The following is a 24,003-nucleotide window of genomic DNA, read 5'->3' on the forward strand; positions in this document are numbered from 1 at the left end:
GAATTTTAAACAAAACAATTCAGATGCAGTTGAAGTTCAGACTTTCAGCTTTCATTTGAGGGTATCCACATTAAAATGGATGAAGGGTTTAGGAGTTTCAGCTCCTTAACATGTGCCACCCTGTTTTTAAAGGGACTGAAAGTAATCAGACAGATTAAATAATTGTAAATAAAATGTTCATTTCTAGCACTTGGTTGAAAACCCTTTGTTGGCAATGACTGCCTGAAGTCTTGAACTCATGGACATCACCAGACGCTGTGTTTCCTCCTTTTTGATGCTCTGCCAGGCCTTCACTGCAGTGGTTTTCAGTTGCTGTTTGTTTGTGGGCCTTTCTGTCTGAAGTTTAGTCTTTAACAAGTGAAATGCATGCTGAATTGGGTTGAGATCAGGTGATTGACTTGGCCATTCAAGAATATTCCACTTCTTTGCTTTAATAAACTCCTGGGTTGCTTTGGCTTTATGTTTTGGGTCATTGTCCATCTGTAGTATGAAACGACGACCAATCAGTTTGGCTGCTTTGGCTGGATCTGAGCACACAGTATGGCTCTGAATACATCAGAATTCATTCGGCTGCTTCTGTCCTGTGTCACATCATCAATAAACACTAGTGACCCAGTGCCACTGGCAGCCATGCATGCCCAAGCCATCACACTGCCTCCGCCGTGTTTTACAGATGATGTGGTATGCTTTGGATCATGAGCTGTACCACGCCTTCGCCATACTTTTCTCTTTCCATCATTCTGGTAGAGGTTGATCTTGGTTTCATCTGTCCAAAGAATGTTCTTCCAGAACTGTGCTGGCTTTTTTAGATGTTTTTTGGCAAAGTCCAGTCTAGGCTTTTTATTCTTGATGCTTATGAGTGGCTTGCACCGTGCAGTGAACCCTCTGTATTTACTTTCATGCAGTCTTCTCTTTATGGTAGATTTGGATGTTGATACGCCTACCTCATGGAAAGTGTTGTTCACTTGGTTGGCTGTTGTGAAGGGGTTTCTCTTCACCATGGAGATTATTCTGCGATCATCCACCACTGTTGTCTTCCGTGGGCGCCCAGGTTTTTTTGCATTGATGAGTTCACCAGTGCTTTCTTTCTTTCTCAGGATGTACCAAACAGTAGATTTTGCCACTCCTAATATTGTAGCAATTTCTCGGATGGGTTTTTCTGTTTTTGCAGCTTAAGGATGGCTTGTTTCACCTGCATGGAGAGCTCCTTTGACCGCATGTTTACTTCACAGCAAAACCTTCCAAATGCAAGCACCACACCTCAAATCAACTCCAGGCCTTTCATCTGCTTAATTGAGAATGACATAACGAAGGGATTGCCCACGCCTGTTCATGAAATAGCCTTGGATTCAATTGTCCAATACTTTTGGTCCCTTTAAAAACAGGGTGGCACATGGTAAGGAGCTGAAACTCCTAAACCCTTCATCCAATTTTAATGTGGATACCCTCAAATGAAAGCTGAAAGTCTGAACTTCAACTGCATCTGAATTGTTTTGTTTAAAATTCATTGTGGTAATGTCTAGAACCAAAATTAGAAAAATGTTGTCTCTGTCCAAATATATATGGACCTAACTGTATCCAGAAATGGTCCATTCAACGCTTCCTTTGCTCCCGTAGACAGAGCACATTCTCTTCCTTCATTTGCGCAGTATGTTCTAACATCACTAAGTCTGACAACGTCACACGCCGAGAATGGTCAAATCATATCGGCTCTCAGCCACCCCAGAAATGGCACATCCATAAGATGCGCCAAATCTGGCGCTTAGCCTCTGCTCTTTCCACTTGCCCTGGTGCAGTGGCAAGTGGGGTAATAAGGTTGGGGCTCATGTCAGTCTTGTATTGGCAGCTGACGTGAAGCCCAGGTAAGTAATGGAGGGCATCTTAGACGCCCCCATTACTAACCCCGTATTAAAGTTTTTTAAATAAAGACACGGACAGAATAAAGTCTGTGATTAAAACAGTGTGGAATTTTATTTAAAATTTATTAAAACAAATAAATACTGTTTATACTCACCTAGCGCCCATTCAGCTAAAGCCATTGTCACCTGTAAAAAAACAAATAAAAAACAACCATATCCCCCATCTGTCCGCCGTGATGACATAATCCAGTGTCACACGACGATTTGGGTCATTTCTACAGCAGTCACACCAGCAATCACTGGTGTGACTGCATAGAGTGCTGTCCTCTACAACACTGACAGGAGTGTAATCACTCCTGCCAGTGTATAGTGCTGAGCTGCCGGGACTGAGGTCACTGGTGCTCAATCAGTTGATGATCAGCTGAAAACTCCAGTGACCTCACTTACTACATCAGTGTTGCGTATGAAAATTCTCACGCAGCACCGGTGCCGTAAGTGAGGTCACCGGAGCTCAAGGCTGATGGAACTCCAGTGACCTCAGTCCCATCAGCTCAGCACTATACACTGGCAGGAATGATCACACTCCTATCAGTGTATAGCGAGCTGCCGAGTGATCGGGATTACGGCAGACAGGGGAGTATAAAGGCCCGGCGAAATGCGCATCAGGGACGTTGCCCTGACTGTAAACCAGATAGCCATAGTTAGATTGCCATTTCATTGCAAGGTGCAGAGTGCAGTGCATTGGTTGATTTGAGCCCAAGACCTACACCGGTGTATGCCGCGTGTTGGGTCTCTCGCATACCAGAGAGACTGTGAGCGCAACTGAAGCCCTCATATACGATCTCTCCTGTTGTCCGCACAAACACATGTGCGGGCAATGTGGAAGGGTACCGGCGGCAGCACACACAGAGCTGCTAGATACATTGTGATTTAGATGTATACTTACATGAAAGTGAACAATATCGGATCAAAGTATCAATTGCTTGACATTCTGCTAAGCATTGCAATACATTGCCCCTTCATGTACAAAACATGGTGATTAATTATATCCAGGTTTGATGGACTGGTTGCCCCATCTTTCATCATCTATTAATATTATGGGCTATAAGTCTAACATTTTTTGGCTCATGTGTACATTGGGTATAAGTGCACCCTGTGACACAGTATAACTCAATCCTAGACATCATCTAAGTTACTCAATTACAATTTGGCAACTACCACATTAATATATAAACCCAACCGTTAATTAAAATAGGGACAGTGGTTAGGAATTTACAATAGATTACATCCCCATTATCTGGTTTCTATCTGGACTTTAGTGGATCATGGTCATCAATAATATTTACTAATTCATTAACTGTGATCCAATATACATCCTTAACTGGATGTAGGTACAATTGTTATTAAGAAATGAATATTTTATTTAATAATTAATAAGTTAATTTTTATTCACATCCTTTCCCTCTCTTCTCCCTTTTCACAGCATATCGCTGATGTCAAGACTCTGACACTGTTTGCTCCATGAGCCTCCTGATGAACTCTATAACGGAGGGGGGCTATCACCCCATATCGTTGCTCCTATTCGCTTTCAATCTCCTTGAGCAGCATGTTCATGCTGAACTTTCCTCTAATCTCTCATGTAACTCACTATTCGACAACCTACAATCTGGCTTCCGTCCCCACCATTCCACTGAAAATGTCCAGACCAAAATTACTAACGATTTACAGCCAAAGCCAACAGACAATTCTATACTCCTCCTTCTTGACCTGTCCTTTGCCTTCAATACAGTTGACCACTGCCTCCTACTACAAATCCTCTCTTACTTTGGTATCAAAAACCTTGCCCTATCCTGGATCTCCTCATACCTTTCCAACCACACATTTAGCATCTCCCACACTACCTCCTCATCCCACCCTCTCTCTGTTGGGAGTCCCTGAAGGCTCTGTCCTAGGACCCCTACTCATGCATCTATACCCTTGGCCTGGGACAACTTTAAGTCCCATGGCTTTCAGTACCATCTGAATGCTGATGAAACTCAGATCTACAGGTGCATCTCACAAAATTAGAATATCATCAAACAAACAGTATCACTGTGCTTGATTGGCCCGCAAACTCGCCTGACCTTAACGCCATAGATAATCTATAGGGTATTGTCAAGAGAAAGAAGAGAGACACCAGACCCAACAATGCAGACGAGCTGAAGGCTGCTATCAAAGCAACCTGGGCTTCCATAACAACTCAGCAGCCACAGGCTGATCGCCTCCATGCCACATCGCCGCATTGATGCAGTAATTGATGCAAAAGGAGCACCGACCAAATATTGAGTGCATTTACTGAACATACATTTCAGTAGGCCAACATTTCGGATCTTAAAATTATTTTTCAAGCATTCTAATTTACTGAGAATGATTTTTCTGTTTTCCAGTATGTCCCCATGACAGCACCGTAGGAGGAGTAATCCCATATCTTGTGTAGGGACAGGAAGCACAAGAGGTTAAAAGCCCTCCCACCCCCAACCTCTTCAGTGTTTTTCCTGTCCCTACACAGGACAGGGAGTGCAGGAGGAGCGCTGGTGCTGGAGCACTGAAGAAAAAGTTTTTACCTCTGGACCCCGGGGGATCGGGGGGGCCGCGGCTCTCTCCTTCCCGCCGTCAAGCAGGTCCTGGGCCGACACTCCCTGCCGGGAGTCCCTCAGCCCTTCGGTGTGCTGGAGCCTCCGGGTGCCGCTTCCCCATCGCCAGGGCTCTCGGCGTCCTGCTCTGGGCGGGTCCGGCTTCTCCCGGCTCCAGGACCGCCCGGCGTCGAAACCGGAAGTCCGGAGACGACGACTTCCGGTGGCGGTCGCGCGGGAAATTCAAACCGCGGTAAGACCAGACGCCAGGGAGCAGGAGAAAATGACTGGACGACCAGGTAAGGTATAAGAAGGGGGGCTGGGGAGCAGCATGGGCAGGCTTACAGCTTTGGCACCCCTGGCAGTACAATGGCTGATGTGTCACACCCTGATACCCACCCTGGATCGTCCCAGAGTCATGTAAGTGTACCATTACCCTTTTTTATATGGTTAATGGGACTTACGCTTACCAGGCCCTCCATATATATATTTTATAGGATGTCCCTGGGCAGTTACCACCTCCTTCTGAAAGAAAGAAGGATATGGGGAAAAAGGCCACAGTAAAATCCAAGAGGTGCCTGGATTGTAACATCAAACTTCCCGGCTCATATGCAAAGCGTCTATGTGCTGAATGTAGAGCCTCAATGCTAAAGGAGGAGCACGGGGCTTTATTAAATGAAATGTGCAGTATAATTAAAGAAGAAGTTCAGGCTTCTATCTTTTGACCCAGAGGACACCAACGTGTGCGACACTGTTCCTAAAATTGACGTCCCAGTGGCTAAAGTGCTCAAGAAGACCTCCATCCCCTTTGAGGACTCGTCAGGACTTAAAGATCCTATGGATAGGAAGGCGGACGGACTTTTGAAAAAAGCCTTGGAATCTTCGGTGGCAATCATTAAATCTAATATCGCTGCTACATCTATTGCCAGATCCATGAGAATCTGGCTAGAAGAGTTAGAGAGTCACCTACGGGATGGCACCCCGAGGGAAACTCTCCTTCAATCATTGCCCCTGTTAAAGATGGCAACAAATTTTTTGGCCGACGCTTCGGCGGAATCGGTCAGATTTGCGGCCAGAAATAATGTGCTTTCTAACTCGGCCCGTAGAGCTGTTTGGTTAAAAACATGGTCTGGAGATACAGCTTCTAAGAACAAGCAGTGCTCTATTCCATTTTCAGGGCTCAGAGTATTCGGACCTGTACTAGATGACATTCTAGAAAAAGCGTCCGATAGAAAGAAGGGCTTCCCCGAGGAGAAAAAGAAGGAGCAGCCCTTTCGTAAACCCTTCCCCTCCCGTAAATATAACACTCAGAAAAAAGGGGGGTCCTCCCGTAAATATAACACTCAGAAAAAAGGGGGGTCCACAAGCTGGAGTTTTAAAAAGATAGGAAATACCAGCCCAGTACTAGCTCCCGTCCAAAACGACAATGACTATGTCAGAGTGGGAGGGCGATTAAAGTTTTTCAAAAACAGTTGGCATCGGGTCACTCAAAATCCCTGAATACTAACAACTATAGCACAGGGTTACAGGATAGAATTTTCTCAATATCCCCCGCAAAAATTCCGCCTGACAAAGGGTTCCCCTTCCTCTCTTTCCCGTCTACGGGCAGACATAGAGAAGCTTCTACATCAGAGGGTTATTGTGCCAGTTCCGGAACACGAACAACATCAGGGCCATTACTCCTCTCTGCTTTCAATAAAGAAACCGTCAGGGGAATTCCGTACAATAATCAACTTGAAACCCCTAAACCGGTGGGTCTGTTACAAAAAATTCCGCATGGAATCAGTAAGATCAGCCATTCCTCTAATAGACGCAGATGCGGTAATGTGCACCCTGGACCTCAGAGATGCATACTACCACCTGCCAATACTTTCCTCAAGTCAGCAATATCTGAGGTTTGCACTACCATCAGGCAGTCAGATTCTACACTACCAGTTCCGATGTCTTCCCTTTGGCCTGTCATCTGCTCCCAGAATCTTTACCAAGATCATGGCAGAGGTGGTGGCCTATATCCGACTCAGGGATATTACCATCATTCCGTACTTGGACGACTTCCTGGTGGTGGCAGGATCTCCTCTAGGTATGACGCAACATCTGGAAGTTGTCCTACAGACATTTACCAACCTGGGTTTGATTGTGAAAAAAGAAAAATCCAATCTTATCCCCAGTACTTCACACATCTTCCTGGGAGTCCAGCTCGATTCCCGAAGGCGAATGTCTTATCTCCCGGAAGACAAAATACTCTCAATTCCACAAAGGATTCGTTCCTTTTCAACAGAGAAGAAACCTTCAATTCGAAAGGCAATGAGTATTTTGGGAATTATGACATCATGCATCACCTGCGTCAGATGGAGCCAGTTCCATTCCACGTCTTTATAGAAATGCATCCTGGAAGTGACAGACGGACATCAGAATTACCTAGACAGGAGGATGTCTTTGTCCAGAGACGCCCAGGACTCCCTACACTGGTGGCTCGACCAGAAGAATCTACAGACGGGAGTGCAGTGGATTCTGGAACCTTGTCTTTTAGTGACCACGGACGCAAGTCTCTCAGGATGGGGAGCTCGAGTGGGAGATTCTTATCTCCAAGGAACATGGTCCACAGAAATTCAGACCCGATCATCAGATTTTCGGGAACTACAGTCGATCTGGGAAGCCCTACAGAGAAGCCGGGCTGTCTTAAGAGACAGACATGTAAAAATCCTGTCGGACAACATCACGGCAGTCTCCTTCATCAGACATCAGGGCGGACCAAGACATGCACTGCTCCAGTCCCTGACCAAAAGGATATTCTTAGGGATAGAGAAAATAGTGAGCTCCATTTCAGCAGTTCACCTTCGGGGATCCGACAATCAGGAGGCAGATTATCTCAGCAGGCGTCAGATGAAGGCTTCAGATGAAGGCTTCAGAATGGGAACTGAACGAAGAGGTGTTCCAGCAACTAACTCGCAGATGAGGTCAGCCGCACCTAGACCTTTTTGCATCCAGAACTAATGCAAAGACAACATCTTTCTTCTCTCTCGACCCAGGAGATCATCCTCTGGCAGTGGATGCTCTCTCACAATATTGGGGAGAAGGCCTAACATATGCCTTCCCACCTGCCCCTCTAATTCCGAGAATGCTGCAGAAAATTCAGGAAGATCGGGCGACAGTCATAGCAATTGTCCCGTTCTGGCCAAGGAGGAGTTGGTTCTCCCTTCTACGTCATCTAGCGTTGGAAGACCCAATCATTTTACCATTTCAGGAGGATCTTCTGACACAAGGTCCACTGTTGCATCGGAATCTTCAACAACTCCAGCTCTCAGCCTGGCTTCTGAAGGGGAGATCCTGAAGAATAAGGGCTTATCCGCCAGAGTGATCCAGACTATGCAGGCTAGTAGAAAACCTGTAACTCAGGCCATATATAAAAAAGTCTGGAAGACCTTTTGTCAGTTCCACAGGAAGGTAGACACCTCTCAGCCAGACATCCCTGCGATCCTTGACTTCTTGCAGGCAGGATTTGACGCAGGTCTTAGACCAAGTACCTTGAAGGTGCAGATTGCGGCACTAGGTGCTTTCTTCGACACATCATTGTCCGCGCATCCCTGGATAATCAGGTTTGTCAAGGCAATCCAGAGACTTAGGCCTACCCAGAGAATTTCTTCCCCTCCGTGGGATCTGAATCTTGTCCTGAGAGTCCTTTGTAAGCCTGCCTTTGGCCCAGTTAATGAATTGGGAATAAAGAACTTGACTCTGAAAACAGTCATCTTGGTGGCAATCACCACGGCTAAACGGTTGGGTGAAATCCAGGCTCTGTCTATTGTCGAACCTTGTATGCAAATTCGGGATGATTGCATCATTCTGAAGCTGGATCTGTAGCGCCCCGAGGGTTCGGTTGCTACAGGGGTATTGCACCTCAACCAGAGGTGTGATATTCCACTCCCAGGTAAGGATGGAGTGTGGACCAGGGCTCAGTTAGCTGCACACATGCATACACACACTCCTCATTTCCGGGGGACAGCTCGACGGTGCTCCAATTTATATATATTCAGGCACAACTGACTATGTCCCTGGCTGGAGTGGGGAGGGGGGGAGAGAACCCAGTGATTTAGGAGCAAAGGGGATGGTTTCTGGAGCATAGGAAGGAGCTCATTGGGTGCTAGTCACCTGAGATCAGACACAGTAAAGCAGATAAAAGGTGGGGGCCATCTTAGGAGGGAGTTCAGGTCAGTTCGTTCAGTCAGTCAGAGCAGAAGGAGGAGAGAGCTGACAGGGAGCCGAGGCTCAGCCTGAGCTCAGCTCCACGAGGCAGGCCTAGGGTGAAGGCCGGAGAAGAGGAGAAGGAGAAGGAAGGAAGAAAGGTGGAGAGAAAGAGGAGTAGAAAGGCTCCAGAAACAAGAAGGCAGAAGGGACCCTAAGAACCCACGAGATCTCGGGTGAAGGGTCAGGCCGCAGAAGGGTACCGGATTCCCAAGTTGGTGGAGGTAAATTATCCCTCAGCCAAAGACCGGAGGTCGTGATCATCTATTGGTGCGACCCCCTGCTACACCCACTAGGAAGGCACCACATAGGGTCAGGGAAACCGGCGATAGGTTTCACCAAGAGAAGGCCCGAGGTAGCTGGACAGAAGTGTGGTCACTGGTGGGGCACGAGAGGTCAGAGAAAGGATAGAAGGGAGTCCTGTGCCATACTCCTGAATTGCCTGGGGGTTGACCAAGCTCCTCACCTGGTGGACGCAGCACGGCTTGTGCAGTCATTGCCGGCAGAAGTGACTCGGATAACAACTGTGAGTAAAAGACCCTGGACTGCATCACTGACTCTGTGTGATTTATGCTGCGCCTGCACCATCACCCCCAGCATCCTACTACACTGCCCTGGGGCTACACTCTTCCCGTGGGGAGTTATACTATCTCAGCTGCACACACCATCAGCCCTAGTGGACTGCCTTGCAGCGGCGGTTCATAATAGCCGCAATCCACGGGTGGCGTAGTCGGACATTAAATCATAAAAACCCTAAAAAAGACTGCCACTGGTTTGACCACCCTGAGCCACGAACCGGGTCACCGCCACGGAGACTACAACCCCCAGAGACCCGGCTCCGGGTAACCCACACACGTGCACACACGGCCCAGGGGGGCGCGTCAACTTCAAGTTTCTCCTCGAAGGTGGTGTCATCAATGACCTTAAACCAAGAAGTGGTTCTTCCATCATTCTGCGAAAACCCTAAGAATCAGAGGGAGGAAGAGTTCCACCATCTCGATGTCTGCAGAGCAGTGTTGGCCTATTTGGAAGCCACTCGGAACTGGAGATTAGACTCTAATCTTTTTATACAGTTTGGGGGAAAAAATAGAGGCAGGAAGGCTTCAAACCCATCCTTAGCTAGATGGGTTACATCCATGATTAATCTATCATATCTTTCAGAAGGACAGCCTCCCCCTGAAACTATAAAAGCCCATTCCACCAGAGCAATCTCCACCTCATGGGCAACTAGAGTAGGAGCTACCATTGAACAGATATGTACCGCAGCCACATGGTCAGGACAGACTACATTCTGCAAACACTACAAGCTAGATGTTCTCTCACAGCAGTGATCTGCGTTTGGTACAAAGGTACTTCATGCTGTTATCCCACCCTAAGCTATGAGTTCTTGGGTATACTCCTACGGTGCTGTCATGGGGACGTACTGGAAAACCGGAATTAGTGTTACCGGTAATGATGTTTCCAGGAGTCCACATGACAGCACCCTTATTTCCCTCCCTATATTGCTACTGTATGTGATTCTAACATACTAGATGGTGGTCCGATTCTAACGCATCGGGTATTCTAGAATATGTATGCGGCCGACTGAGCGCAATTAGCAGAGCGGTGTTTAAACTTGGCGCCAAAAGCGCTGATTGGTCGCGGCTGGCAACCGCGACCAATCAGCAAAGCGGTGTTTAAATTTGGCAGCAATATCGGTGATTGGTCGCGGGCGGCGGCCGCAACCAATCACCGAACCGTGTTAGTGAGGACTGGAGAGCGTGTTTGAATTTGGCGCCAAAATCTTCGATTAGTCGCGACCGCGACCAATCAGCAAAGCTGTGTTTAAATTTGGCGCCAAAATCTTCGATTAGTCGCGACCGCAACCAATCAGCAAAGCGGTGTTTAAATTTGGCGACAATCTCGCTGATTGGTCGCGGATGGCGGCCGCGACCAATCAACAGAGCGTTATTTAAATTTTGCACCAATCTCGCTGATTGGCCGCGACCAATCAACAGAGTGTTGTTTAAATTTTGCGCCAATCTCGCTGATTGGTCGCGGTAGGCTGGCGGCCGCGACCAATCAACAGAGCGTTGTTTAAATGTTGCGCCAATCTCGCTGATTGGTCGCGGTCGGCTGGCAGCCGCGAGCAATCAGCAGAGCGTTGTTTAAATTTGGCGCCAATCTCGCTGATTGGTCGCGGTCAGCTGGCGGCCGTGACAAATCAGCAGAGCGTTGTTTAAATTTGGCGCCAATGACGCTGAATGGTCGCGGCTGCCACCTGCGACCAATCAGCAGAGCGTTGTTTAAATTTGGCGCCAAAATCGCTGATTGGTCGCGGCTGGCGTCCGCGACCAATCAGCACAGCAGTGTTTAAGTGTTGCGCCAAGATCGGTGATTGGTCGCGGCCGCAATTTAAATGTGGCGCCCAAATCTCTGATTGGTCGCGGGCGGTCAGCACAGCGGTGTTTAACTTTTGCGCCAAGATCACTGCCATTTAAACACTGCTGTGCTGATTGGTCGCGGACCCTGCCTGCTACCAATCACCGATTTGAGCACCACATTTAAATAGCGGACGCGACCAATCGTGATCTTGGCGCAACATTTAAACACCGCTGTGCTGATTGGTCGCGGACGCTGCCCGCGACCAATCACCGTTTTGGGCACCACATTTAAATAGCGTCCGCGACCAATCAGCACAGCGGTGTTTAAATGTTTCTGCAAGATCGGTGATTGTTCGCGGCCGCTATATAAATGTGGCTGCCCGCGACCGATCAGCACAGCGGTGTTTAACTTTTGCGGCAAGATCAGTGATTGGTCGCGGCCGAAGACCGCGACCAATCACCGATTTGTGCGCCACATTTAAATAGCGGCCGCGACCAATCACGATCTTGCAGAGACATTTAAACACCGCTGTGCTGATTGGTCGCCGACGCTGCCCGCGACCAATCACCGATTTGGGTGCCACATTTAAATAGCGTCCGTGACCAATCAGCACAGCGGTGTTTAAATGTGTCTGCAAGATCGGTGATTGGTCGCGGGCGCTATTTAAATGTGGCGCCCAAATCTGTGATTGGTCGCGGGCAGCGTCGGCGACCAATCAGCACAGCGGTGTTTAAATGTCTCTGCAAGATCGGCGCCACATTTAAACACTGCTGTGCTGATTGGTCGCGGAAGCTGCCTGCGACCAATCACCGATTTGGGAGCCACATTTAAATAGCGGCCGCGACCAATCACCGATCTTGCAGACATATTTAAACACCGCTGTGCTGATTGGTCGCGGACGCTATTTAAGTGTGGCGCCCAAATCGGTGATTGGTCATGGGCAGCGGCCGCGACCAATCAGCACAGCGGTGTTTAACTTTTGGGCCAAGATCAGTGATTGGTCGCGGCGAGAGATCGCGACCAATCAGCGAATTGTATTGGTGAGGACCGGGGAGCGGCGCTGCCTGTGCGGCTACTTCTGCTGCGAGAAGCAGAAGTATCTCGACCCGCAGCGCCGCTCCTCGGTCCTCCCTTGACACCCTAGCCGCATGGATGTCAGAGTCGCTGCCTGTGCAGCTACTTCCGCTGCGAGAACCCGGGACATGAGCGGGTGCTCGCAGCAGAAGTATCCCAACCCGTAGCGCCGCTCCCCGGTCCTCCCTTGACACCCTAGCCGCATGGAGGTCAGCGTCGACGGCGGTCGGGAGATGAGCGCCTCGCGCCGGTCATCTCCCGGCTGCATCGCCGCTGAGCTCCGTCCCACAGATTAGCCGCTAACGGCCGCCATCTTTTTTCAGAAATCCCGCGGCGCTGATTGGCCGCTGTCGGACCAATGAGCGACTCGGGATTTCCTGGACAGACAGACAGACGGGATAAGACGATTATATATATAGATGTCTAAGCAATTCAAAAAATAAAAATAAAATTTTGTTGTACCCAGCCAATGTGGTTCTTGGAAAATCACTGAGGAGGTTGGGGGTGGGAGGGCTTTTAACCTCTTGTGCTTCCTGTCCCTACACAGGATATGGGATTACTCCTCCTACGGTGCTGTGATGTGGGCTCCTGGAAACATCATTACCGGTAAGACTAATTCCGGTTTTCATTGGCTGTAAGCCATAATCAACATTAACAGAAATAAACACTTTAAACAGATCACTCTGTTTGTAATGAATCTATATGAGTTTCACTTTTTGTATTGAAGAACTGAAATAAATTAACTTTTTGATGATATTCAAATTTTACGAGATGCGCCTGTACCTCTCTGCTGTCCAGAATCCCGGAGTATCAGCCATATCCTCCTTTTTCTCCTCTCGCTTCTTCAAGCTCAATGTGGACAAATCTGTACTCAATCTTTCCTCCATCTCACGTATCCACTCTACCCTATCACAATAAATGACATCATATATTCCCCTGTGCCGGAAATTCGCTGCCTTGGAGTACCCTTGACTCTGCTCAGTCCTTCAAACCCCACATACAAACTTACCACCTCCAGCTCAAAAATATTTCCAGAATCCATCCTTTCCTCAACCCTCAATCTACTAAAATGCTTGTGCATGCCCTCATCTCCCACCTTGACTAATGCAACATCTTCCTCTGTGTCCTACCTGCGAACACTCTCGCACCTCTCCAGTCCGTCCTTAACTCTGCTGCCTCACTAGTTCATCTCGCTCATCCCCCCTTTACAAATCCCTTCATTGGCTCCCAATTCACCGATTTAAACTGCTAATACCGATCTAAAACAAAGCCATCCATAACCTTTCTCCTCCGTACATCTCCGAACTAATCTACCGATATCTTCAGTCTCCTCTCCTCCACACTTATTTGTTCCTCACCCAATTGCCGCCAAGACTTCTCCCGATTATCCGCCATCCCCTGGAATTCTTTGCTCCAGCATGTCCGATTATCCACATTCGGATCCTTCAAACGTAACATGAAAACCCATCTCTGCAAGAAATTTTACAACCTGCAATGACCCCGCTGCCACTGCAACCCCCCCACCCACCTTCAACCTACAGTCTCCTTCCCCATCATCCTGTAGAATGTTAGCCTACAAAGGCAGGGTCCTCTTCCCTCTGTACCAGTTTATCATTGTTAGTTTACATTCTGTAAGTAACCCCTCCTCATGTACAGTACAACACTATGGAATTAACGGTGCTATATAAATAATCTCTGCTATAGAATAGATCTGTACGTACAGATAATTCCGGAGATCAGCGGCGCCAGCTCTTGTGGTGACGGTGTGGGTGGCTCTTAGAAGAGCCTTTGGGTTGTGTGGATGATACAGGATCAGCGGCGCTCACTTGCTCTTGCCTGACTTGCTGCTCTCGGTCTTCTTGGGCAGCAGCACGGCCTGGATGTTGGGCAGGACGCCCCCCTGGGCGATGGTCACCCCACCCAGCAGCCTGTTCAGCTCCTCGTCATTGCGCACGGCCAGCTGCAGGTGGCGGGGGATGATGCGGGTCTTCTTGTTGTCCCGGGCGGCATTGCCGGCCAATTCCAGGATCTCAGCGGTCAGATACTCCAGCACAGCAGCCAGATAGACCGGAGCGCCGGCGCCCACCCTCTCAGCATAGTTACCCTTGCGGAGAAGCCTGTGCACACGACCGACCGGGAACTGCAGTCCTGCCCGGGATGAGCGGGTCTTGGCTTTAGCACGGACCTTCCCTCCTTGTTTGCCGCGTCCAGACATCACTGCGCTCACAGTTATCAGCAGATAGAGAAGTCTCTTGTGCGACGTCTCCTGCGCCTTTAATAAGCTCCTGCTCCATCCTCCTCTCCTACCATTGGCTGGATCTGAAGTCACCAATGGAAACAATACTTGCAGAAACGCCAATGAGCTGCAGTGGGCGGAGATAATTGAATGTCCATTGATCACATGACTTTCTCACCCAATAGTACAGTGATCTGACAGCATTGCTCATTTGCATGGCTGGTCTATAAATACGGCCGCTCTGGGAGGAGCAGGATCATTATTCTCTTTCTTTCCAGTGAAGAGAACATTCTGCTATCATCATGCCTGAACCTGCCAAGTCTGCACCAGCAGCCAAGAAGGGCTCCAAGAAAGCTGTGACCAAGACTCAGAAGAAGGACGGCAAGAAGCGGAGGAAGAGCAGGAAGGAGAGCTATGCCATCTATGTGTACAAGGTGCTGAAGCAGGTCCACCCTGACACCGGCATCTCCTCCAAGGCCATGGGCATCATGAACTCCTTTGTCAATGACATCTTTGAGCGCATTGCAGGGGAAGCCTCCCGCCTGGCTCACTACAACAAGCGCTCCACCATCACCTCCCGGGAGATCCAGACCGCTGTGCGCCTGCTGCTGCCCGGAGAGCTGGCCAAGCACGCCGTGTCCGAGGGCACCAAGGCCGTCACCAAGTACACCAGCGCCAAGTGATCTGCTCCACCAACCCAAAGGCTCTTCTAAGAGCCACCCACCCCGTCTACATCAGAGCTGTGGCTGCTTGTCTGTGTCCTGCAAGAAATTCCGTGCAGAAACGTATTGCAAAAAATAAAGTTGACCACCATGATGGATCCATGAAAGAGAAGTTATTCCTAATCTACATGTTAGACTTCTGAGAAGGTAAGTGCTATTATGGTTTAGTCATGCGTCCGATGTGATATATCTGGACTTTGCAAAGGCGTCTGACGCTGAACCACACAACAGCCAGAAGCCGGGACTAGGTCCAGTATGCAGATGGGTGAAGAACTGGTTAAGGGACAGGAAACATGTTTTAAATGGTAGATTTTCTAAGTATGATATTGCCAGAAGTGGGGACCTCGGATCTGTACTGGGAGCAGATGTGGGCGAAGCACAGAACTGTTGGGGATTTTGAATTTCCCGCTCTTTTTACTGTCCTTTTTCCACTTTCTATCATGAGGATGTTGGTCACAAATGGTTCTGATAGTGAAGTATACCCTACATATCCTGCTGTATACCCCGTTATAATGCTATATACCATCCATATAATGTTGTATACCCTTTATATAGTGCTATAGATTCTCCATATACTGCTGTAAATCATCATGTGCTGTATACTCCCCATATAGTGCTCCGTATACCCCCATATATACCAGATATTCAGATCTCGCAGCCCCTACATTGGACACCACCCTATTGATCATTTACAGTCCCCACAAATCCCTGCACCATAAATGAAAAGTGCTTCAGGAACTCATCCCTTCTCCTGAAACACCCTGACCCCACAATAAAGAGGTCAGATAAGGCAGATCACTGGATCACCACCTTTTTCTGCTGCTCCTCTTTACAAAGTGTGAATTCTGCCTGATGCAAAGCTTTTACCTCTACATCAGGTGATTCATCTAATAATCTGTTAGGTGGGGACCACAAGGATCTGGACTGGGAGCAGTAGGGGCCAAAAAGAGGTTTGGAATAATTATCTTTAATCTCTTCATTAATGACCTTGTGAAGGAGAGTAAAGTTCCAGTCTACAGAAAAGAAGGACTTGGGAGTTCTGGTTACAAGTTGAGCAATCAATATCAGGCAGCAGCAACAAAAGCAAATAAGATTTGAAGATGTATAAAGAGATCATTTGATCCCAATGTATTTGTGGCCTCTAGATATTTATAGAGGGGTAGCCTTTATAATATGGGATCCAGTTTGAGGCTCCACGTCTTAAAAGTATTAAAGGTGTCACCTAGATTAACATTAGCATGTTATGAAGGACTCCTGCTGGTCACCTCTCACTTAATGAACCCATTCTCTGAGCACTGGGTCCTAGTGCCCTCTGCTTCCAGTGTTCTCCTGGTAATGGGGGAGGATGGGCTGTTAACTCTTTCAGTGCTCAGCTGCATTTTCAGCAGTTTCTCAATGTTCAGATTGGTGTACACAGAATCATATAGGGAGTATACCAGCAGTCTATGGAGAGTGCAGTCCAGGGGTAAAGAGCTCTATATGGGGGTTATATAGCACTATATGGATGAGGGTATAAAGATCATATGAGCAGCACGATGAGGATCTAAACACTGAATGGATTGTATGCTGCATTATATATAGGAACAAAGCACTATATGGAGGGTATACAGCTCTATATGGAGGGTATACAGCTCTATATGGAGGGTATACAGCACTATATGGAGGGTATACAGCACTATATGGAGGGTATACAGCACTATATGGAGGGTATACAGCACTATATGGAGGGTATACAGCACTATATGGAGGGTATATGACGCGCCCCCTGGGCCATATTCTTTAGGGGGAATATCCGGAGCCGGATCAGATGGGAGTTGTAGTCTTCCGAGTGGCTGTGACCCGGTCCGTGCCCAGGGTGTCAAACTCAGTGTGTGTGGCAGTCCTACAGATGTTATAAGTTCTTTATTGTCGACTACGCCACCCGTTGTATTGCGGTCACTGTGGCCGCCGCTGCAGCAGGGTCCGCTGAGGCTGATGGTGTAGGTGCAGCTTTTGATGGTATAACCCCCAACGGGTGGGGTATAGCCTCAGGGGGTCAGGTGCAGAGGATGGGGGTTGTGGTGGTGCAGCATAGGTGTTAAAGGAAGACAGAGTCGGGTTGTGCAGTTTTAGGGTATTTACTCACTGCTGATGTTCCGGTCACTCCAGCTTCAAGTGACCTCCCGAGCCGTGCTGCGTCCACCAGGTCCTGGATCCAGCCAACCCCCAAGCGAGTCCGGAGCGTGACCCTGAGCTCTCCTTCTGTCCTTTCTCTGGCCGTCCCCACTATTGATCCACCCAGGTCCAGCTCCCTCGGGCCTTCTGTTGGGTGACCCTTGGCCTTGGGTTCCCTGACCCTCCGTGTGGTATGCCTTCGTGGTGGATGTGGTGGGTGGCCGTGGCAGACGCTGCCCACGGCCTCCGGTCTCTGGCTGGGGTGTGTTTTTGCCCCCACCAGCTTGGGTTCCGGTACCCTGCGCCGACTCTTCACCCGTGGATTTAATTTGGGGTCTTAGAGTCCTTTCTTCTGTTTCCCCCTCTGGGTCTCTCTCTCTCCTCTCTCACTCTGGGTCTCTCTTCTCCTCCGCTCGCTGACTTTCTCTCTGCAACTGACCCTGTTCTTAGTTGGTGCCCACCTTATATACACCCTCTATGTGTGAGCTCAGGTGACCAGCACCCAATGAGCTCCTATCTTTACCCAGGCTGCTCCCCCTATCTGCCCCTACACTACTTGGGATGTACCACCCCCCTCCCACTCCAGCCAGGAACAGACTCGGTCGTACCTGCACATTTCTAAGTGGGAGTACCGTCGGCCTGTTCCTCGGAAATGGGATGTGTGTAGTGCATGCAGCCTACCGAGCTCAGTTCCACACTCCATCCTTACCCGGGAGTGGAATATCACACCTCTGGATTGAGGTGCAATACCCCTGTAGCAGCCGAATCCTCAGGGTGCTACATTCCCCCCTGGTAAACCACAGCACGTCCTCGGGCTGTAAGACATAAACACCAAAACATACAAAATTTTTTTCATAAACAACATAAAACATATAAAACAACATTATATATATATATAAAACATTCTCGTCGCCTCTGGCTCCTCCTCCGGTCACTGTGCAACGTGTGACCGGGTAAAGTGCGACAGTCTCTCTGGAAAACTGGTTTTCCCTATAAAACCGGTAGGGGGCGCTTTAGGACGCGCAACTATTTACAGGGATATGGCCGCTCTCAGTCCTCGGCCAGTTAAGGAGGGAAAGGGAATGGCTGCTCACAGTCCTCAGCCTGTGGGATTAAGGGTAAACGGGTAAACAGTTCACTCAGCTGGTCCCAACGGGGACTATATTTGCAGTAACAGTTTCTTTATACCCCGATCGGGTAACTATTTACAGCACCTACTCCGCTGTACTCAACAACGTCTTCCTCCTGCTCCTTCTTTGGGGATCTCAGCTTCAGACCCGTCCGGATCCTCTTGCTCTTCCTCCTCACATCGCAGCTCCTCCTCTGTCAGGCGATGCACATGGAGGGCGTAAGGTCCTTTGGCACACTTGTGCCGGGTAAAGGTGACCTCGTCCCCGATATAAAGGTCACGACCTCTGTGCCCCTCCGGCAGATGGGACTCCACATCTCTGCGCGTGACAAAGACGTCGCCGGGGGTGTTGTGGTCTCTGATGAAGCCCCACCCATGCTGCATGTTGAACTTAATTACAGTCCCGGTGGTGCGGGGACTGTGCGCTGCACGGGGGTCCCTCCTGGTTCGGCTCTTCTGCTCGGCGCTCCTTATTTGGGCCTGTTGTTCCCGGACCCGCCTCTCTCTCCGCTCCCTCGCAAACTCCTCGAGCTGCTGTCGGCAGCACGCAGCACGCTCCGCTGCAGCTGCCCTGGTTTCTTGAGTGAACCCCATTAGGTCTTCTCCGGTGGGGTCCCACTCAAATTGGGTCTCTTCAAGCGGGGGCGAGATCCTTATCACGGGCTTCGGAGCCGGAATCAGGGGTGCACACATGGCCCCAACTCTCCTCTGGTGCTCCAGTTCATAATATCTCTGGGGCCAGATGAAAGGCTGCCCGTCCGGCCACGTGTGCTGGGCAAACAAGTCCTCTCCCAGACGCGGCACCCTTGGTTTTACGGGTGCGGGCGCGGTGGTGGTGGCGCCCGGGTTGCCCAGGCCTTGCGGCCAGGCCTGGGGCACCTGGAAGGTGAAGGGCACCGTCAGGACGGCGGCGCCCTGGGCTACCTGGCCTTGCGGCCAGGCCGGAGGCTCCGCGGAGGTAGGGGGCGCTGTTGGTGATGCGACGCCCGGGAATTCTAGGCCCTGCGACCAGGCTGGTGTTACTTCCTGTTTTGCCACGCTCGGGGTCGGTGCGCATGGCGTCACAGGGGTCGCGGCGGCGGCTTCCGGTTGGGGCCTAGTCTGCGTCGGTGACATGGCGTTTTCGGGCACAGCAGGGGGACTTTCGGGCTCTGCGACGGGGAGCTGGGGCAGGTAAGCGGTGTCCTGGTTTGGGGTATAGACGTTCCCTTTACCTGCCTCCATGCGTTCGGCTCCCTTCTCGGCGCCGTCTCCGGCCTTGGGTCCTCCCGCGCCATCCTCAGAGGCGGTCTGTCTCCTCATCTTGGCTGGCGTGCTCCGGGTCTTGGTTTGCTGGACCATCTCTCGGCTCCACTCCGCCAATGTCTCTCGCTGTACCCGGGCCATCCTCCGTGCGAGGCCCTCCAGGGCAGTCTGTGCACACTCCCGGTCTCGGGGGAGCTGTGCGAGGACCTCCACTAGGCCTAGTGGGGTCGTGGTTTCCAGCAGGCTCCTGACCAATGGGTCGGTGCTGCTCTGCTCTTCTTCCAGCAGGCTCCTGGCCAGCGGGCCGGTGCTGCTCTGCTCTCTGGCCATCTCCGGGTGAGCTTCTCTGCTACTCCTCTCCGGGCTTCTTGCCTCCGGGTGCGCTCGCTCTAGACTGCTCCAGGCGGCACCCATCTTTTTTCTCCCCTTTCGTCTCCTCCTCCTTCGAGGGCGGTCCCGGGGCCACTTGGTGACTGTCAGCTCCAGGGGCTGTTCTTTCACGCTGACAGACACCTCTAGCATCACAGTCTCTGTTGGTGGGGGCGGTTTCCACTTTTGGCGCCATTTTCGGTCCTGGCCCACGATGGGAGGTGGCCTCTCACCACCCTCTGGCACGCCCATAATGGCGTCCGCTCTTCCAAGGCGGGAAACCTTTGGAAATGGCGGGAATCGCTTCCCAATGGCGGGAAACTCTGCAGATGGCGGGAAAACGCTGTTAATGGCGGACAACCGGCGGGAGTCGACTGGTGATGGGGTCCGATGGCGGGGACCCTCCGGAACCGGCAGGAGACTCCTTTTTGAGGTAAACTCGTTCTTTTCTTCAGGCACGCAGTACCCGGGTGTTGCGGGCACGTAATCCTGCCGACTACGCCAAAGTTGACGCGCCCCCTGGGCCATATTCTTTAGGGGGAATATCCGGAGCCGGATCAGATGGGAGTTGTAGTCTTCCGAGTGGCTGTGACCCGGTCCGTGCCCAGGGTGTCAAACTCAGTGTGTGTGGCAGTCCTACAGATGTTATAAGTTCTTTATTGTCGACTACGCCACCCGTTGTATTGCGGTCACTGTGGCCGCCGCTGCAGCAGGGTCCGCTGAGGCTGATGGTGTAGGTGCAGCTTTTGATGGTATAACCCCCAACGGGTGGGGTATAGCCTCAGGGGGTCAGGTGCAGAGGATGGGGGTTGTGGTGGTGCAGCATAGGTGTTAAAGGAAGACAGAGTCGGGTTGTGCAGTTTTAGGGTATTTACTCACTGCTGATGTTCCGGTCACTCCAGCTTCAAGTGACCTCCCGAGCCGTGCTGCGTCCACCAGGTCCTGGATCCAGCCAACCCCCAAGCGAGTCCGGAGCGTGACCCTGAGCTCTCCTTCTGTCCTTTCTCTGGCCGTCCCCACTATTGATCCACCCAGGTCCAGCTCCCTCGGGCCTTCTGTTGGGTGACCCTTGGCCTTGGGTTCCCTGACCCTCCGTGTGGTATGCCTTCGTGGTGGATGTGGTGGGTGGCCGTGGCAGACGCTGCCCACGGCCTCCGGTCTCTGGCTGGGGTGTGTTTTTGCCCCCACCAGCTTGGGTTCCGGTACCCTGCGCCGACTCTTCACCCGTGGATTTAATTTGGGGTCTTAGAGTCCTTTCTTCTGTTTCCCCCTCTGGGTCTCTCTCTCTCCTCTCTCACTCTGGGTCTCTCTTCTCCTCCGCTCGCTGACTTTCTCTCTGCAACTGACCCTGTTCTTAGTTGGTGCCCACCTTATATACACCCTCTATGTGTGAGCTCAGGTGACCAGCACCCAATGAGCTCCTATCTTTACCCAGGCTGCTCCCCCTATCTGCCCCTACACTACTTGGGATGTACCACCCCCCTCCCACTCCAGCCAGGAACAGACTCGGTCGTACCTGCACATTTCTAAGTGGGAGTACCGTCGGCCTGTTCCTCGGAAATGGGATGTGTGTAGTGCATGCAGCCTACCGAGCTCAGTTCCACACTCCATCCTTACCCGGGAGTGGAATATCACACCTCTGGATTGAGGTGCAATACCCCTGTAGCAGCCGAATCCTCAGGGTGCTACATATACAGCACTATATGGAGGGTATACAGCACTATATGGAGGGTATACAGCACTATAGACCTGTCAGTGACCCGAGCAGCAGTCACCGGGGAGGAGTCAGCTCTGTGACCGGATGTAACATCCTCGCGATAAAAGCGGGAAAATGACAGGAAAAAGGGCGGGAAATTCAACCTCCCCAACAGTTCTGTGCTCCGCCCACATCTGAGGAGAAGCCGCAGCTCCTGCTGCTGGGGGAGGGGCTGCTGACCGCCCTGTGCCCGGATGGCTGCAGTCTGCTCTGCGGGGACTGGAAACATCGGCCACTAAAGGGTTAACACCCAGTGTCTGCGGGGAGGAGCTGATCCTGTGCTGCCTGTGGGCGGAGCCATAGCCCTACTGAGCGCTGATTGGCTGAGCGCTGAATATGAAATCCCCGCACAACGGCTGATAGTTCCTCCCGCTCTTTGTTCTCCTCAGTGTAACACGTGGTGCAGAGCGCTATATGGAGGGTAATAACATCATGTGGCCGTATACAGCGCTATATGGAGGGTAATAACATCATGTGGCCGTATACAGCGCTATATGGAGGGTAATAACATCATGTGGCCGTATACAGCGCTATATGGAGGGTAATAACATCATGTGGCCGTATACAGCGCTATATAGAGGGTAATAACATCATGTGGCCGTATACAGCGCTATATGGAGGGTAATAACATCATGTGGCCGTATACAGCGCTATATGGAGGGTAATAACATCATGTGGCCGTATACAGCGCTATATGGAGGGTAATAACATCATGTGGCCGTATACAGCGCTATATGGAGAGTAATAACATCATGTGGCCGTATACAGCGCTATATGGAGGGTAATAACATCATGTGGCCGTATACAGCGCTATATGGAGGGTAATAACATCATGTGGCCGTATACAGCGCTATATGGAGAGTAATAACATCATGTGGCCGTATACAGCGCTATATGGAGGGTAATAACATCATGTGGCCGTATACAGCGCTATATGGAGGGTAATAACATCGTGTGGCCGTATACAGCGCTATATGGAGGGTAATAACATCATGTGGTCGTATACAGCGCTATATGGAGGGTAATAACATCACGTGGCCGTATACAGCGCTATATGGAGGGTAATAACATCACGTGGCCGTATACAGCGCTATATGGAGGGTGATAACATCATGTGGCCGTATACAGCGCTATATGGAGGGTGATAACATCATGTGGCCGTATACAGTGCTATATGGAGGGTAATAACATCATGTGGCCGTATACAGCGCTATATGGAGGGTAATAACATCACGTGGCCGTATACAGCGCTATATGGAGGGTGATAACATCATGTGGCCGTATACAGCGCTATATAGAGGGTAATAACATCATGTGGTCGTATACAGCGCTATATGGAGGGTAATAACATCACGTGGCCGTATACAGCGCTATATGGAGGGTAATAACATCACGTGGCCGTATACAGCGCTATATGGAGGGTAATAACATCGTGTGGCCGTATACAGCGCTATATGGAGGGTAATAACATCGTGTGGCCGTATAAAGCGCTATATGGAGGGTAATAACATCATGTGGCCGTATACAGCGCTATATAGAGGGTAATAACATCGTGTGGCCGTATACAGCGCTATATGGAGGGTAATGACATCATGTGGCCGTATACAGCGCTATATGGAGGGTAATAACATCGTGTGGCCGTATACAGCGCTATATGGAGGGTAATAACATCATGTGGCCGTATACAGCGCTATATGGAGGGTAATAACATCATGTGGTCGTATACAGCGCTATATGGAGGGTAATAACATCACGTTGTCGTATACAGCGCTATATGGAGGGTAATAACATCACGTTGCCGTATACAGCGCTATATGGAGGGTAATAACATCACGTGGCCGTATACAGCGCTATATGGAGGGTAATAACATCACGTGGCCGTATACAGCGCTATATGGAGGGTAATAACATCATGTGGCCGTATACAGCGCTATATGGAGGGTAATAACATCGTATGGCCGTATACAGCGCTATATGGAGGGTAATAACATCATGTGGCCGTATACAGCGCTATATGGAGGGTAATAACATGTGGCCGTATACAGCGTTATATGGAGGTGTTACACGTGGTGCAGAGCGCTATATGGAGGTGTTACACGCAGTGCAGAGCGTTATATGGAGGTGTTACACGTGGTGCAGAGCGCTATATGGAGGTGTTACACGTGGTGCAGAGCGGTATATGGAGGTGTTACACGTGGTGCAGAGCGTTATATGGAGGTGTTACACGTGGTGAAGAGCGTTATA

General features: G+C 50.2%; 2 protein-coding genes across 2 annotated transcripts; one reads left to right on the plus strand and one right to left on the minus strand.

The window, feature by feature from the left end:
- Positions 1-13,943: 13,943 nt before the first annotated feature.
- On the minus strand, positions 13,944-14,409 carry LOC141164291 (histone H2A type 1). Its single transcript, XM_073649428.1, has one exon. It carries the CDS (start codon positions 14,361-14,363, stop codon positions 13,971-13,973), a length of 393 nt encoding a protein of 130 aa, XP_073505529.1. The 5' UTR covers positions 14,364-14,409; the 3' UTR covers positions 13,944-13,970.
- Positions 14,410-14,655: 246 nt separating this feature from the next.
- On the plus strand, positions 14,656-15,067 carry LOC141164292 (histone H2B 1.1-like). The gene has a single exon (XM_073649429.1). It carries the CDS (start codon positions 14,687-14,689, stop codon positions 15,065-15,067), a length of 381 nt encoding a protein of 126 aa, XP_073505530.1. The 5' UTR covers positions 14,656-14,686.
- The last annotated feature ends 8,936 nt before the right edge of the window (positions 15,068-24,003 follow it).

The sequence above is a fragment of the Phyllobates terribilis genome, unplaced genomic scaffold (genome assembly GCF_046119375.1).
Source record: "Phyllobates terribilis strain yellow unplaced genomic scaffold, ASM4611937v1 Scaffold_10__3_contigs__length_209671492, whole genome shotgun sequence".
Lineage (NCBI taxonomy): Eukaryota > Metazoa > Chordata > Amphibia > Anura > Dendrobatidae > Phyllobates > Phyllobates terribilis.

What these genes read in the sequence shown, in the direction of transcription:
- LOC141164292 (XM_073649429.1), top strand. Translation starts at nt 14,687, where the DNA reads ATGCCTGAACCTGCCAAGTCTGCACCAGCAGCCAAGAAGGGCTCCAAG.
- LOC141164291 (XM_073649428.1), bottom strand. Translation starts at nt 14,363, where the DNA reads ATGTCTGGACGCGGCAAACAAGGAGGGAAGGTCCGTGCTAAAGCCAAG.